This window comes from Oncorhynchus masou, chromosome 23 (assembly GCF_036934945.1).
Source record: "Oncorhynchus masou masou isolate Uvic2021 chromosome 23, UVic_Omas_1.1, whole genome shotgun sequence".
Lineage (NCBI taxonomy): Eukaryota > Metazoa > Chordata > Actinopteri > Salmoniformes > Salmonidae > Oncorhynchus > Oncorhynchus masou.
The window spans coordinates 64,679,106-64,697,961 of NC_088234.1; the positions used below are offsets into that span (position 1 = coordinate 64,679,106).

Genomic DNA, 18,856 nt, shown 5'->3' on the forward strand with positions numbered 1-18,856 from the left:
TGTGTGTGTGTGTGTGTGTGTGTGTGTGTGTGTGTCCAGCTCATGCCTTATTGTCAGCACCACACAAATTAAAGCCCTGACCCTCTCTGTCTAGCAGGCTTCACTGTGTTAATGCATGGGAACTCTCACAGTGGAAAAACTCAACAGTTAATATCTCTCTCTCTTCTCTCTCTCGATCTCTCTCACACACACACACACACTCTCTCTCTCTTTCTCCCTCTTGGCTCAGCCTGTTTTGAATGATTCACTTGAAGGCTGTTATGTCTTATTCAGTCTGTAAGGTAATAGTTTCACTGGGGTGGTGTTGTGCTGTTATGTCTTATTCAGTGCCAGGGTATGTGTCAAGAAAATGCATTCCTTCTATGCAGCACAACCAACACTCTGCTCTGCTCTGTCCCGTTTAGTCATTAACAGGGGAAATCATTAGACTGGGCTGGCTGCAGTAAGTCACTACGCCCCCAATGGCACCATATTCCCTACATAGTGCACTACTGTATGTAGGGAATAGAGTGCCCTTTGGGAGTCAATCAGTGTCTATGTGGGATCACAGTATACCATGGCCTGTTTTTACTGTGATGTAAGTGAAGTGAAGTAGTTTACTTTTACTTAGATATTCCTGTAGCAATCATGAATTTGAAGATTTTGTCATTTTGATTTGTGATGCTCTTAGAGTTGAATTTAAATGAACGATCAGGTCATAAAATATACCAAACTCATAGATCTATCTTTAAAAATGTAAGAATGTTGTCTAAACTCAACGTTACCAAATGAGGGATGTTGTGTGGGTAGAGGATGGCAAAGTACTTACCACAACTTTAAGCAAAAGTCCAGCAGAGCTAACCATGAGCTAACTATATCTAAACATGAGCTAACTATATCTAACCATGAGCTAACTATATCTAACCATGAGCTAACTATATCTAACCATAAGCTAACTATCATGAGCTAACTATCATGAGCTAACTATATCTAACCATGAGCTAACTATCATGAGCTAACTATCATGAGCTAACTATATCTAACCATGAGCTAACTATATCTAACCATGCGCTAACTATCATGAGCTAACTATGTCTAACCATGCGCTAACTATCATGGGCTAACTACATCTAACCATGCGCTAACTATCATGAGCTAACTATATCTAACCATGCGCTAACTATCATGAGCTAACTATATCTAACCATGCGCTAACTATCATGAGCTAACTATATCTAACCATGCGCTAACTATCATGAGCTAACTATATCTAACCATGCGCTAACTATCATGAGCTAACTATATATAACCATGAGTTAACTATCATGAGCTAACTATATCTAACCATGCGCTAACTATCATGAGCTAACTATATCTAACCTTGTGCTAACTATCATGAGCTAACTATATCTAACCATGAGCTAACTATCATGAGCTAACTATATCTAACCATGCGCTAACTATATCTAACCATGCGCTAACTATCATGAGCAAACTATATCTAACCATGAGCTAACTATATCTAACCATGCCCTAACTATCATGAGCTAACTATATCTAACCATGAGCTAACTATATCTAACCATGCCAAGCTTACTCCCACTGCCCCATAAGAACATACTATATGTTACACTGGTAGACGTACCTACAACCACATCCTTACCCTCCCCTCCTGCTCTCTTTCTCTCTTTCCCAAACCTTTGTTCTGTAGATCAATGAACTGACACACACACACACAAACACACACACACACACACACACGCACACGCACACAGACATGCTCATAGGCACAGACACACACACACACACGCACAAACAGACACACCATGCCTCAAAACCAAAATATACAACTTCTGAAATTAAAACATTTTCTCCAGAGTAATTGCAGTGCAAACATTAATCAGGATCATGCACTATATATTCCCTCTACAGCAAATAACTTCTGACAGTCTGCTTCTAAACAAATGCTACAGACTAGACCAGGGACTCAAACAGCACAGTGTTACAGTCTAGACCAGGGACTCAAACAGCACAGTGTTACAGTCTAGACCAGGGACTCAAACAGCACAGTGTTACAGTCTAGACCAGGGACTAAAACAGCACAGTGTTACAGTCTAGGCCAGGGACTAAAACAGCACAGTGTTACAGTCTAGACCAGGGACTAAAACAGCACAGTGTTACAGTCTAGACCAGGGACTAAAACAGCACAGTGTTACAGTCTAGACCAGGGACTAAAACAGCACAGTGTTACAGTCTAGACCAGGGACTCAAACAGCACCGTGTTACAGTCTAGACCAGGGACTCAAACAGCACAGTGTTACAGTCTAGACCAGGGACTCAAACAGCACAGTGTTACAGTCTAGACCAGGGACTCAAACAGCACAGTGTTACAGTCTAGACCAGGGACTAAAACAGCACAGTGTTACAGTCTAGGCCAGGGACTAAAACAGCACAGTGTTACAGTCTAGACCAGGGACTAAAACAGCACAGTGTTACAGTCTAGACCAGGGACTAAAACAGCACAGTGTTACAGTCTAGACCAGGGACTCAAACAGCACCGTGTTACAGTCTAGACCAGGGACTCAAACAGCACAGTGTTACAGTCTAGACCAGGGACTCAAACAGCACAGTGTTACAGTCTAGACCAGGGACTCAAACAGCACAGTGTTACAGTCTAGACCAGGGACTCAAACAGGCTGTTCTGTATACTGAATGAACCAATTGATTCTCTACTCTACTACCCTACTCTGCTCTGCTCTATACTCTACTCTACTCTACTCCCCTATTCTGCTCTGCTCTATACTCTACTCTACTCTACTCCCCTATTCTGCTCTATACTCTACTCTACTACCCTATTCTGCTCTATACTCTATTCTATTCTACTCTACTCTACTCTACTCTACTCTACTCTACTCTACTCTACTCTACTCTATTCTGCTCTATACTCTACTCTACTACCCTACTCTGCTCTATACTCTACTCTACTCTACTCTACCACCATACCCCCACTCTATACTCTACTATCCTGTTCTGCTCTCTACTCTACTATATTACCATTCGCTGCTCTCTACTCTATGCTATACTCTGCTCCACTCTACTCTACTCTACTCTACTCTGCACTCCTATACTCTACTCTACTCTGCACTATACTCTGCTCCACTCTACTCTACTCTACTCTACTCTACTCTACTCTACTCTACTCTACTAGCTTGATCTATACTGTACTCTACTCTGCTGCCCTACTCTGGCCTTTACTCTACTGTACTCTACTACCCCATTCTGCTCTCCTATACTCTACTCTGCTGTATATTATACTCTACTCTGCTTCCCTACTCTACTCTCTACTCTGCGCTATACTCCACTTTGCTCTATATTATACTCTACTCAACTACCCTAATCTGCTCTCTACTCTGTGATATACTCTACCACTCTAGTTTGCTCAATACTGTTCTCTATGCTCTACTCTACTATCCTGCTCTGCTGTATACACTACTCTACTCCACTCTACTCTCCCATTCTGCTCTATACTCTACTCTCCCATTCTGCTCTATACTCTGCTCTACTCTACTCTATTACCCTTAACTGCTCTCCATTCTGTGCTCTACTCTACTCTACTACCCTAGCTTGCTCTATACTGTTCTCTACTCTACTACCCAAATCTGCTCTATACTCTACTCTACTCTACTCTACTCTACTCTACTACCCCATTCTGCTCTATATTCTGCTCCACTCTAGTTGTGTCTATACTCAATTCTACTACCTTACTCTGCTCGCTACTCTACTCTACTCTACTCTACTCTACTCTACTCTACTCTACTCTACTCTACTCTCCTACACTCACCTCCTCTCTGCTCTAATCTACTCTACACTACTCTGCTCTGCTCTACTCTGCTCTGCTCTACTCTACTCTACTCTACTCTACTCTACTCTACTCTACTCTACTCTACTCTACTCTACTCTACTACCATGGCTTGCTCTATACTGTACTCTACTATCCTGTTCTGCTCTATACTTCCCTACTCTGCTCTATACTCTACTCTACTATCCTGTTCTGCTCTATACTCTGCTCCACTCTACTCTGCTCTATACTATACTCGACTACCCTACTCTGCTCTCTGCTCTACTCTATTACCCTACTCTGCACTATACTATGCTCTCCTCTAATCTACTCCACTCTGCTCTACTTTACCCTACCCTACTCTACTCTGCTCTGTATTCTGCTCTACTCTACTCTAGTCTGCTCTACTCTATATGCTACTCTACTCAGCTCTGCTCTATACTCTACTCTATATTTTAATCTACTCTGCTCTATATATTCTAATCTACTCATTCTCTACTCATATTCTACTATGCTCATTACTCTACTCTACTCTGAGCTATACTCTACTATACTCGTCTCTATACTATACTGTGCCCTGCTCTATAAAGCACTCCACTCTGCTCTCTACTCTATTCTGCTCTACTCTTCTCTGCTTTGCTCTACTCTGCTCTACTCTGCTCAGTTCTACTCTGCTTGCTCTACTCTACTCTGTTCTATACTCTGCTCTACTCCAGTCTACGCTGCCCTATAATCTACTCTCATCTGTTCTATACTCCGCTCTACTCTGCTCTGCTCTATACTTATCTACTTTGCTCTATACTCTACTGTGCTCTACACTGCACTGTTCTACTCTGCTTTGCTCTACTCTACTCTGCTCTGTACTCTGCTCTACTCTAATCTAGTCTGCTCTACTCTATACTCTACTCTACTCTGCTCTGCCCTATACTCTACTCTACTATCTACTCTATAATCCGCTCTGCTCTGCTCTACTCTGCTCTTTTCTACTTTGCTTCTACTCTACCCTGTTCTACTCTGCTTGCTCTAGTCTACTCTGCCCTATACTCTGCTCTACTCTACTCTGCACTATACTCTGCTCTACTATACTCTGGTCTGTTCAATACTCTACTCTGCTCTACACTGCTCTACTCTGTTCTATACTCTACTCTGCTCTACACTCTGCTCTACTCTGCTCTATACTCTGCTCTGCTCTACTCTGCTCTGTACTCTGCTCTACTCTAGTCTCTACTCTACTCTGCAATATCCTCTACTCTACTCTATACTCTACTCTGATCAACTCTGCTCTATAATCTATAGTCTACTCTACTCTATAACCTACACTTGTCTGCTCATTACTCTATTCTACTCTGATATATACTCTGCTCTGCTCTATACTCTATTATACCCTGCTGTACACACCACTCTACTCTCTATTCTACTCTCTACTCTACTCTGCTCTACTCTGCTCTGTTGTACTCTGCTTGCTCTACTCTACTCTGCTCTATACTATGCTCTACTCTACTCTACTCTGCTCTATACTCTGCTTCACTCCAATATATACTCTGCTCTACTCTGCTCTACACTCTGCTCTACTCTATACTCAACTATGCGCCACCATATACCTGCTATACTCTTGCGCTATACTCTGCTTTATTATGTGCTGAGCTATACACTGATCTACTCTACTCTATACTCTGCTCTATACTCTGCTCTATTCTACTCTCCTCTGCTCTGCTCCATAATATAGCCTACTCTGCAATACTCTGCTCTATATTCTATAATACACTCTGCTCTACTCCACTCTATCCTATACTCTGGTCTACTCTACTCTATACTCTACTCTACTCCGCTCTATACTGTACTCTGCTCTGCTGACACTTTACTGTTGGCTGCTCTATACTCTGCTCTGTGCTCTGCTCTATACTATACTCGGTGCTACTCTGTTCTATACTCTGCTCTACTCTTCTCTCCTATACTCTATAATTTTCTCTATAATCTACTCTGCTCTATGCTCTACTCTGCTCTATGCTCTACTCAACTCTACTCTGCTCTATATTCTACTGCTGTCCGCTCTACCCTGCTCTATACTCTGCTCTATGCTCTACTCTGCTCTACACTACTCTAATTAGCCCTATACTGTGCTCTACTCTGTTCTGTACTCTGTTTTACTCTGCTCTACACTCTGCTATATTCTGCTCTGCTCTACACTCTACTATACTCTGCTCTATACTCCAATATACTCTGCTCTACTCTATACTCTGCTCATCTCTGCCCTATATTATTCTGTATTCTACTCTACTGTGCTCCATAATCTACCCTACTCTACCCTATTTCTATACTCTGCTCTGTCCTCTGCAATATACTCTGCTCTACTCTGCTCTATGCTCTACTCTGCTCTGCTCCATTCTACTGTTGTCTGCCCTATACTCTGCTCTAATCGTCTCTATACTATGCTTTACTCTGCTCTATAATCTACTCTGCTCTGCTCTATACTATAATCTATAGTCAACTCTTCTCTATACCCTACACTTGTCTGTTCATTACTCTATTATACTCTGATCTAAACTCTGCTCTATACTCTATTATACCCTGCTGTATACAGCACTCTACTCTCTACTCTACTCTATGCTCTACTCTGATCTATGCTCTACTCAACTCTACTCTGCTCTATATTCTACTGCTGTCTGCTCTACTCTGCTCTACACTACTCTAATTAGCCCTATACTGTGCTCTACTCTGTTCTGTACTCTGTTTTACTCTGCTCTACACTCTGCTATATTCTGCTCTGCTCTACACTCTACTATACTCTGCTCTATACTCCAATATACTCTGCTCTACTCTATTCTATACTCTGCTCATCTCTGCCCTATATTATTCTGTATTCTACTCTACTGTGCTCCATAATCTACCCTACTCTACCCTATTTCTATACTCTGCTCTGTCCTCTGCAATATACTCTGCTCTACTCTGCTCTATGCTCTACTCTGCTCTGCTCCATTCTACTGTTGTCTGCCCTATACTCTGCTCTAATCGTCTCTATACTATGCTTTACTCTGCTCTATAATCTACTCTGCTCTGCTCTATACTATAATCTATAGTCAACTCTTCTCTATACCCTACACTTGTCTGTTCATTACTCTATTATACTCTGATCTAAACTCTGCTCTATACTCTATTATACCCTGCTGTATACAGCACTCTACTCTCTACTCTCTCTCTCTACTCTACTCTGCTCCACTCTGCTCTGTTGTACTCTGCTTGCTCTACTCTACTCTGATCTATACTATGCTCTACTCTACTCCGCTCTAGTCTGCTCTATGCTCTGCTCCACTCCAATCTTTGCTCTGCTCTACTCTGCTCCACACTCTGCTCTACTCTGCTCTACTCTATACTCAGCTATACGCTACCATATGCCTGCTATACTCAGCGCTATACTCCGCTGTATTATGTGCTGAGCTATACTCTGACCTACTCTACTCCATACTCTGCAATACCCTGCTCTATACTCTATAATACACTCTGCTCTACTCCACTCTCCCCTATACTCTGCTCTACTCTACTCTATACTCTACTCTACTCTGCTCTATATTGTACTCTGCTCTGCTGACACTTTACTGTTGTCTGCTCTATACTCTGCTCTAATCTGCTCTATGCTCTACTCTATACTCTACTATACTCGGCTCTACTCTGTACTCCGCTTTAATCTTCTCTCCTCTCCTCTACTCTGCTCTATAATTTTCTCTATAATCTACTCTGCTCTATGCTCTACTCAACTCTACTCTATACTCTACTCTGTTCTGCTCTGCTCCACTCTACTGCTGTCCGCTCTACTCTGCTCTATACTCTGCTCTACTCTGCTCTATGCTCTACTCTGCTCTACACTACTCTAATTAGCCCTATACTGTGCTTTACTCTGTTCTATACTCTGTTTTACTCTACCTTACTATACCCTATTGCTATACTCTGCTATATACTTTGCAATATACTCTGTTCTACTCTGCTCTATACTCTATGCTATTCTACTCTGCTCTATGCTCTACTCTGCTCCACTCTATTGTTGTCTGCCCTATACTCTGCTCTAATCTTCTCTATACTATGCTTTACTCTGCTCTATAATCTGCTCTGCACTATACTATACTCCGCTCTATACTCTACTATACACTACTCTGCTCTAATCTGCTCTATACTCTACTCTGCTCTGCTCCACTCTACTCTAGTATGCCCTATACTCTGCTCTCCTCTGCTCTATACTCTGCTTTACTCTGCTCTTTACTCCAATATACTCTTCTCTACTCAACTCTACTCTGCTTTATTCTCTGCTCTATTCTGCTCTACTCTGTTCTGCATAATACTCTTGTCTACTCTGCTCTATACTCTGCTCTACTCTACTTTCCTTTACTCTTCTCTGCTCTAAAATCTACACTATACTCTGCTCTGCTCTACTCTATACTCTGCTCGAAACTACTCTACTCTGCTGTACTCGACTCTACTCTGCTTCTACTCTGCTCTATACTCTACTCTGTTCTAATCTGCACTTCTTGACTCGACTCAGCTCTATACTTGGCAAAATACTCTACTCTGTACTCTGCTCTTCTCTACTCTGCTCTATACTCTACTCTGCTCTACTCTACTTTATACTCCGCTGTACTCTTTCTCTATACTCTGCTCTACTCTACTCTGCTCTATACTGTACTTTACCCTACTCTGTTCTGATCTACTCCGTACTCCGCTCTACTCTGCATAATACTCTTCTCTACGCTGCTCTATATTCTGATCTACACTACTCTCCTTTACTCTTCTCTGCTATATAATCTACTCCACTCTGCTCTTTAATTTACAATATACTCTTATCTGCTCTACTCCATACTCTGCTCTATTCTACTCTGCTCTGCTCTACTCTGCTCTATACTCAGCTCTACTGCCCTAAACTCTACTCTACTCTGCTCTACTCTATACTCTGCTCTGCTCTACTTGATTCTACTCTGCTCTATACTATGCTGTACTCTTTTCTATACTCTGCTCTACTCTATACTGTACTTTACTCTACTCTGTTCCTCTCTAAACTCTGCTATTCTCTATACTCTACTCTGCTCTGTACTCTACTATACTCAGTTCTATGCTCTACTCTACTCTATACTCTGCTCTAGTCTGTTCTATGCTCTACTCTCTATACTCTACTTTTCTCTGCTCTATACTCAACTATACTCTGCTATATTCTTCATTCTAATCTGCTGTATACTCTGCTCTACTCTGTTCTATGCTCTACTCTGCTCGATACACCGCAATTACATGCCCTATACTCCACCATGCTCTGCTCCACACTCTACTATACTCTGTGCTATACTCTACTATACTCTGCTCTATACTCTACTCTGCTCTGTACACTACTCTACTCTAATCCCTTCTTGCTGCTGATTATATGAACCATCAAATTATCCTCTACTGTACCTGTAGTCTAACTTAGCTACAATTATTGCATGTATTGTAGGCTCCTAAACCCAACACATACCATCATTGTCAAGAGCTTCGGATCTCTTGGTGTAACAGCTGAGGTGTTGGGTTGACGGTCCGAAGGTCCAAGGCTCAAACCCCAGGTGGGACTGCACTCTGACTTTGCTACAATATCAATCATTCTCCTCTCTCTCTCTTTTCTCCCCAGCATCTAAAGTCTGTCCTCCATGTGATAACCAACTGAAAGCTGACAACATCATGGAGCATTACTGTGCCAGTGACTTTGGTAAGAGCTATACACACACACACGCACACGCACACGCACACGCACACGCACACGCACACACACACACACACACACACACACACACACACACACACACACACACACACACACACACACACACACACACACACACACACACACACACACACACACTCAAACATGTGACAGAGCTAGTCAGTTTCTAGGAGCAGCCTTGTGATGTGTGTAGTTATATGAGACCATGGTTCTAGTTTGACTCCATACAGAAGATTGTCTTCTCACACACTAACACACACGCACACACACACACACACACACACACACACACACACACACACACACACACACACACACACACACACACACACACACACACACACACACACACACACACACTAACGCACACACTAACGCACACACTAACAGACACACACACACACACACACACACACACACACACACACACACACACACACACACACACACACACATGCAAATCTCACTCCAGAGACGATGACAGTAATGAGAAACACAATGTTGAGGGCTCACAGCCACAATACAACAGTACTCCTCACACACACACACAAACGTTCCATCACACACTCTCTCACACACACACACAAACTCTCACACGCATGCATGCAAGCATGCACAGAGACACAAACACACACAGATATGCAGACTCCCTCACGCATAGACAAGCAGAAATGGTTAAGGACTACATCAGCTAACCGCCACATCACCACCACATGTAACTGGTGAGGAGAACCATGATAATGAATCCATTACAATATGGGATACATACAACAACTCTGATAGAATGACAACAGTGTGTCCTGTGTTAGGAAGTCCAGTTAGCAGGCTGTGTTCAAGCTCAGTTTAAGTGCATTTTGGAACAATTCGATGTAATTATTTACTCATTTTGTGCCATGTCGTGTTTTGAATGTTACAGTTCAGGCAATGTCCCAATGATAACGTCCATACAACATTGAGGTAAAGTCTCTGTCTCTCGTTCCCTGAATGTAGTTATGGTCCCAGCAGGACACACTGAGTTGAATGTCCTCTGTTCGCCAAGTCTTTTCGCTGGTCCCTGTAAGACTATAACTCCCTAAAGCGTCTACATTTAACACTCCCTCGAACGTTGCCAGAGTCTTCAGAGTTGATCATGTTCTGGATGGGCTGTAGTGTGTAGAAATCCTGTTGTGTGGGTGTAAGTTTTAGAGAAAAGCCTCAGCCAGTCTTTGGAGGATTGTGTAAAACTATCCATTGAATTATTATGATAATCATGGATACTGACCAAGCTGTCCACATCCCTAGTGGCAAAAGTTTTTCAAAATAGAATAGTGTAGCAACACAATTCAACCAGTCATTCCTTTTTTGGTACATTTGATCACATAGAATAGAGGTTCAAACACAGTCAAACTTACCACCAAATGTAAGATATTATACAATACTGTATATATCCAATATATATCCAATATATATTTGATGACCTTTTATCACCAGTGAACATGATAGCAGCCATAACTGATATTACTGAGAAGTGAACATGATACCAGCCATAACTGATATTACTGAGAAGTGAACATGATACCAGCCAGAACTTACATTAAGTTAACATGATACCAGCCAGAACTGATATTACTGAGAAGTGAACATGATACCAGCCAGAACTGATATTACTGAGAAGTGAACATGATACCAGCCAGAACTGATATTAAGTTAACATGATACCAGCCAGACTGATATTACTGAGAAGTGAACATGATACCAGCCAGAACTGATATTACTGAGAAGTTAACATGATACCAGCCAGAACTTACATTAAGTTAACATGATACCAGCCAGAACTTACATTAAGTTAACATGATACCAGCCAGAACTGATATTACTGAGAAGTTAACATGATACCAGCCAGAACTTACATTAAGTGAACATGATACCAGCCAGAACTGATATTACTGAGAAGTGAACATGATACCAGCCAGAACTGATATTACTGAGAAGTGAACATGATACCAGCCAGAACTGATATTACATTAAGTTAACATGATACCAGCCAGAACTGATATTACTGAGAAGTGAACATGATACCAGCCAGAACTGATATTACATTAAGTTAACATGACACCAGCCAGAACTGATATTACATTAAGTTAACATGATACCAGCCAGAACTTACATTAAGTTAACATGATACCAGCCAGAACTGATATTACTGAGAAGTTAACATGATACCAGCCAGAACTGATATTACATTAAGTTAACATGATACCAGCCATAACTTACATTAAGTTAACATGATACCAGCCAGAACTGATATTACTGAGAAGTGAACATGATACCAGCCAGAACTGATATTACATTAAGTTAACATGACACCAGCCAGAACTGATATTACATTAAGTTAACATGATACCAGCCAGAACTTACATTAAGTTAACATGATACCAGCCAGAACTGATATTACTGAGAAGTTAACATGATACCAGCCAGAACTGATATTACATTAAGTTAACATGATACCAGCCATAACTTACATTAAGTTAACATGATACCAGCCAGAACTGATATTACTGAGAAGTGAACATGATACCAGCCAGAACTGATATTACTGAGAAGTTAACATGATACCAGCCAGAACTGATATTAAGTTAACATGATACCAGCCAGACTGATATTACTGAGAAGTTAACATGATACCAGCCAGAACTGATATTACTGAGAAGTGAACATGATACCAGCCAGAACTGATATTACTGAGAAGTTAACATGATACCAGCCAGAACTTACATTAAGTTAACATGATACCAGCCAGAACTGATATTACTGAGAAGTGAACATGATACCAGCCAGAACTGATATTACTGAGAAGTGAACATGATACCAGCCAGAACTGATATTACTGAGAAGTGAACATGATACCAGCCAGAACTTACATTAAGTTAACATGATACCAGCCAGAACTTACATTAAGTTAACATGATACCAGCCAGAACTGATATTACTGAGAAGTTAACATGATACCAGCCAGAACTTACATTAAGTGAACATGATACCAGCCAGAACTGATATTACTGAGAAGTGAACATGATACCAGCCAGAACTGATATTACATTAAGTTAACATGATACCAGCCAGAACTGATATTACATTAAGTTAACATGACACCAGCCAGAACTGATATTACATTAAGTTAACATGATACCAGCCAGAACTTACATTAAGTTAACATGATACCAGCCAGAACTGATATTACTGAGAAGTTAACATGATACCAGCCAGAACTGATATTACATTAAGTTAACATGACACCAGCCAGAACTGATATTACATTAAGTTAACATGATACCAGCCAGAACTTACATTAAGTTAACATGATACCAGCCAGAACTGATATTACTGAGAAGTGAACTTGATACCAGCCAGAACTGATATTACTGAGAAGTGAACATGATACCAGCCAGAACTTACATTAAGTTAACATGATACCAGCCAGAACTGATATTACTGAGAAGTGAACATGATACCAGCCAGAACTGATATTACTGAGAAGTTAACATGATACCAGCCAGAACTGATATTAAGTTAACATGATACCAGCCAGACTGATATTACTGAGAAGTTAACATGATACCAGCCAGAACTGATATTACTGAGAAGTGAACATGATACCAGCCAGAACTGATATTACTGAGAAGTTAACATGATACCAGCCAGAACTTACATTAAGTTAACATGATACCAGCCAGAACTGATATTACTGAGAAGTGAACATGATACCAGTCAGAACTGATATTACTGAGAAGTGAACATGATACCAGCCAGAACTGATATTACTGAGAAGTGAACATGATACCAGCCAGAACTTACATTAAGTTAACATGATACCAGCCAGAACTTACATTAAGTTAACATGATACCAGCCAGAACTGATATTACTGAGAAGTGAACATGATACCAGCCAGAACTTACATTAAGTGAACATGATACCAGCCAGAACTGATATTACTGAGAAGTGAACATGATACCAGCCAGAACTGATATTACATTAAGTTAACATGATACCAGCCAGAACTGATATTACATTAAGTTAACATGACACCAGCCAGAACTGATATTACATTAAGTTAACATGATACCAGCCAGAACTTACATTAAGTTAACATGATACCAGCCAGAACTGATATTACTGAGAAGTTAACATGATACCAGCCAGAACTGATATTACATTAAGTTAACATGACACCAGCCAGAACTGATATTACATTAAGTTAACATGATACCAGCCAGAACTTACATTAAGTTAACATGATACCAGCCAGAACTGATATTACTGAGAAGTGAACTTGATACCAGCCAGAACTGATATTACTGAGAAGTGAACATGATACCAGCCAGAACTTACATTAAGTTAACATGATACCAGCCAGAACTGATATTACTGAGAAGTGAACATGATACCAGTCAGAACTGATATTACTGAGAAGTGAACATGATACCAGCCAGAACTGATATTACTGAGAAGTGAACATGATACCAGCCAGAACTTACATTAAGTTAACATGATACCAGCCAGAACTTACATTAAGTTAACATGATACCAGCCAGAACTGATATTACTGAGAAGTGAACATGATACCAGCCAGAACTTACATTAAGTGAACATGATACCAGCCAGAACTGATATTACTGAGAAGTGAACATGATACCAGCCAGAACTGATATTACATTAAGTTAACATGATACCAGCCAGAACTGATATTACATTAAGTTAACATGACACCAGCCAGAACTGATATTACATTAAGTTAACATGATACCAGCCAGAACTTACATTAAGTTAACATGATACCAGCCAGAACTGATATTACTGAGAAGTTAACATGATACCAGCCAGAACTGATATTACATTAAGTTAACATGACACCAGCCAGAACTGATATTACATTAAGTTAACATGATACCAGCCAGAACTTACATTAAGTTAACATGATACCAGCCAGAACTGATATTACTGAGAAGTGAACTTGATACCAGCCAGAACTGATATTACTGAGAAGTGAACATGATACCAGCCAGAACTTACATTAAGTTAACATGATACCAGCCAGAACTGATATTACTGAGAAGTTAACATGATACCAGCCAGAACTGATATTACATTAAGTTAACATGATACCAGCCATAACTTACATTAAGTTAACATGATACCAGCCAGAACTGATATTACTGAGAAGTGAACATGATACCAGCCAGAACTGATATTACTGAGAAGTGAACATGATACCAGCCAGAACTGATATTACTGAGAAGTGAACATGATACCAGCCAGAACTTACATTAAGTTAACATGATACCAGCCAGAACTGATATTACTGAGAAGTTAACATGATACCAGCCAGAACTGATATTACATTAAGTTAACATGATACCAGCCAGAACTTACATTAAGTTAACATGATACCAGCCAGAACTTACATTAAGTTAACATGATACCAGCCAGAACTGATATTAAGTTAACATGATACCAGCCAGAACTGATATTACTGAGAAGTTAACATGATACCAGCCAGAACTTACATTAAGTTAACATGATACCAGCCAGAACTTACATTAAGTTAACATGATACCAGCCATAACTGATATTACTGAGAAGTGAACATGATAGCAGCCATAACTGATATTACTGAGTAGTGAACATGATACCAGCCATAACTGATATTACTGAGTAGTGAACATGATACCAGCCATAACTGATATTACTGAGTAGTGAACATGATACCAGCCAGAACTGATATTACTGAGTAGTGAACATGATACCAGCCAGAACTGATATTACTGAGTAGTGAACATGATACCAGCCAGAACTGATATTACTGAGAAGTGAACATGATACCAGCCAGAACTTACATTAAGTGAACATGATACCAGCCAGAACTTACATTAAGTTAACATGATACCAGCCATAACTGATATTACTGAGTAGTGAACATGATAGCAGCCATAACTGATATTACTGAGTAGTGAACATGATACCAGCCAGAACTGATATTACTGAGAAGTGAACATGATACCAGCCAGAACTTACATTAAGTTAACATGATACCAGCCAGAACTTACATTAAGTTAACATGATACCAGCCAGAACTGATATTACTGAGAAGTGAACATGATACCAGCCAGAACTGATATTACTGAGAAGTGAACATGATACCAGCCAGAACTTACATTAAGTTAACATGATACCAGCCAGAACTGATATTACATTAAGTTAACACGATACCAGCCAGAACTTACATTAAGTTAACATGATACCAGCCAGAACTGATATTAAGTGAACATGATACCAGCCAGAACTGATATTACTGAGAAGTTAACATGATACCAGCCAGAACTGATATTACATTAAGTTAACATGATACCAGCCAGAACTTACATTAAGTTAACATGATAGCAGCCATAACTGATATTACTGAGAAGTGAACATGATACCAGCCAGAACTTACATTAAGTTAACATGATAGCAGCCATAACTGATATTACTGAGAAGTGAACATGATACCAGCCAGAACTTACATTAAGTTAACATGATACCAGCCAGAACTGATATTACTGAGAAGTGAACATGATACCAGCCAGAACTTACATTAAGTTAACATGATAGCAGCCAGAACTTACATTAAGTTAACATGATACCAGCCAGAACTTACATTAAGTTAACATGATACCAGCCAGAACTTACATTAAGTTAACATGATACCAGCCAGAACTTACATTAAGTTAACATGATACCAGCCAGAACTGATATTACTGAGAAGTGAACATGATACCAGCCAGAACTTACATTAAGTTAACATGATAGCAGCCATAACTGATATTACTGAGAAGTTAACATGATACCAGCCAGAACTTACATTAAGTTAACATGATAGCAGCCAGAACTGATATTACTGAGTAGTGAACATGATACCAGCCAGAACTGATATTACTGAGACGTGAACATGATACCAGCCAGAACTTACATTAAGTTAACATGATACCAGCCATAACTGATATTACTGAGAAGTTAACATGATACCAGCCAGAACTTACATTAAGTGAACATGATACCAGCCAGAACTTACATTAAGTTAACATGATAGCAGCCATAACTGATATTACTGAGAAGTGAACATGATACCAACCAGAACTGATATTACTGAGAAGTGAACATGATACCAGCCAGAACCTACATTAAGTGAACATGATACCAGCCAGAACTGATATTACTGAGAAGTTAACATGATACCAGCCAGAACTTACATTAAGTTAACATGATACCAGCCAGAACTGATATTACATTAAGTTAACATGATACCAGCCAGAACTTACATTAAGTGAACATGATACCAGCCAGAACTGATATTACTGAGAAGTGAACATGATACCAGCCAGAACTGATATTACTGAGAAGTGAACATGATACCAGCCAGAACTTACATTAAGTTAACATGATACCAGCCAGAACTGATATTAAGTGAACATGATACCAGCCAGAACTGATATTACTGAGAAGTTAACATGATACCAGCCAGAACTGATATTACATTAAGTTAACATGATACCAGCCAGAACTTACATTAAGTTAACATGATAGCAGCCATAACTGATATTACTGAGAAGTGAACATGATACCAGCCAGAACTTACATTAAGTTAACATGATAGCAGCCATAACTGATATTACTGAGTAGTGAACATGATACCAGCCAGAACTGATATTACTGAGAAGTGAACATGATACCAGCCAGAACTTACATTAAGTTAACATGATACCAGCCATAACTGATATTACTGAGAAGTTAACATGATACCAGCCAGAACTTACATTAAGTGAACATGATACCAGCCAGAACTGATATTACTGAGAAGTTAACATGATACCAGCCAGAACTTACATTAAGTGAACATGATACCAGCCAGAACTTACATTAAGTTAACATGATACCAGCCAGAACTGATATTACTGAGAAGTGAACATGATACCAGCCAGAACTTACATTAAGTTAACATGATACCAGCCAGAACTTACATTAAGTTAACATGATACCAGCCAGAACTTACATTAAGTTAACATGATAGCAGCCATAACTGATATTACTGAGTAGTGAACATGATACCAGCCAGAACTGATATTACTGAGAAGTGAACATGATACCAGCCAGAACTTACATTAAGTGAACATGATACCAGCCAGAACTGATATTACTGAGTAGTGAACATGATACCAGCCATAACTGATATTACTGAGAAGTGAACATGATACCAGCCAGAACTTACATTAAGTTAACATGATACCAGCCAGAACTGATATTACTGAGAAGTGAACATGATACCAGCCATAACTTACATTAAGTTAACATGATACCAGCCAGAACTGATATTACATTAAGTTAACACGATACCAGCCAGAACTTACATTAAGTTAACATGATACCAGCCAGAACTGATATTACTGAGAAGTTAACATGATACCAGCCAGAACTGATATTACATTAAGTTAACATGATACCAGCCAGAACTTACATTAAGTTAACATGATACCAGCCATAACTGATATTACTGAGAAGTTAACATGATACCAGCCAGAACTTACATTAAGTGAACATGATACCAGCCAGAACTGATATTACTGAGAAGTTAACATGATACCAGCCAGAACTTACATTAAGTGAACATGATACCAGCCAGAACTTACATTAAGTTAACATGATAGCAGCCATAACTGATATTACTGAGAAGTGAACATGATACCAACCAGAACTGATATTACTGAGAAGTGAACATGATACCAGCCAGAACTTACATTAAGTGAACATGATACCAGCCAGAACTGATATTACTGAGAAGTTAACATGATACCAGCCAGAACTTACATTAAGTTAACATGATACCAGCCAGAACTGATATTACATTAAGTTAACATGATACCAGCCAGAACTTACATTAAGTGAACATGATACCAGCCAGAACTGATATTACTGAGAAGTGAACATGATACCAGCCATAACTGATATTACTGAGAAGTGAACATGATACCAGCCAGAACTTACATTAAGTGAACATGATACCAGCCAGAACTTACATTAAGTGAACATGATACCAGCCAGAACTTACATTAAGTGAACATGATACCAGCCAGAACTTACATTAAGTGAACATGATACCAGCCAGAACTTACATTAAGTGAACATGATACCAGCCAGAACTTACATTAAGTGAACATGATACCAGCCAGAACTGATATTACTGAGAAGTGAACATGATACCAGCCAGAACTTACATTAAGTTAACATGATACCA

The 18,856-nt window shown here is 39.7% G+C and overlaps 1 protein-coding gene across 1 annotated transcript in view; it reads left to right on the forward strand.

Moving 5' to 3' along the window:
- LOC135510063 (secreted frizzled-related protein 5-like) overlaps positions 1-18,856 on the forward strand; it is a 45,724-nt gene that overhangs the window by 14,010 nt on the left and 12,858 nt on the right. The window contains exon 2 of the mRNA XM_064930866.1: positions 9,456-9,533. Within this exon, the coding sequence (XP_064786938.1) occupies positions 9,456-9,533 (78 nt within the window). The remainder of the gene's footprint in view (positions 1-9,455; positions 9,534-18,856) is intronic.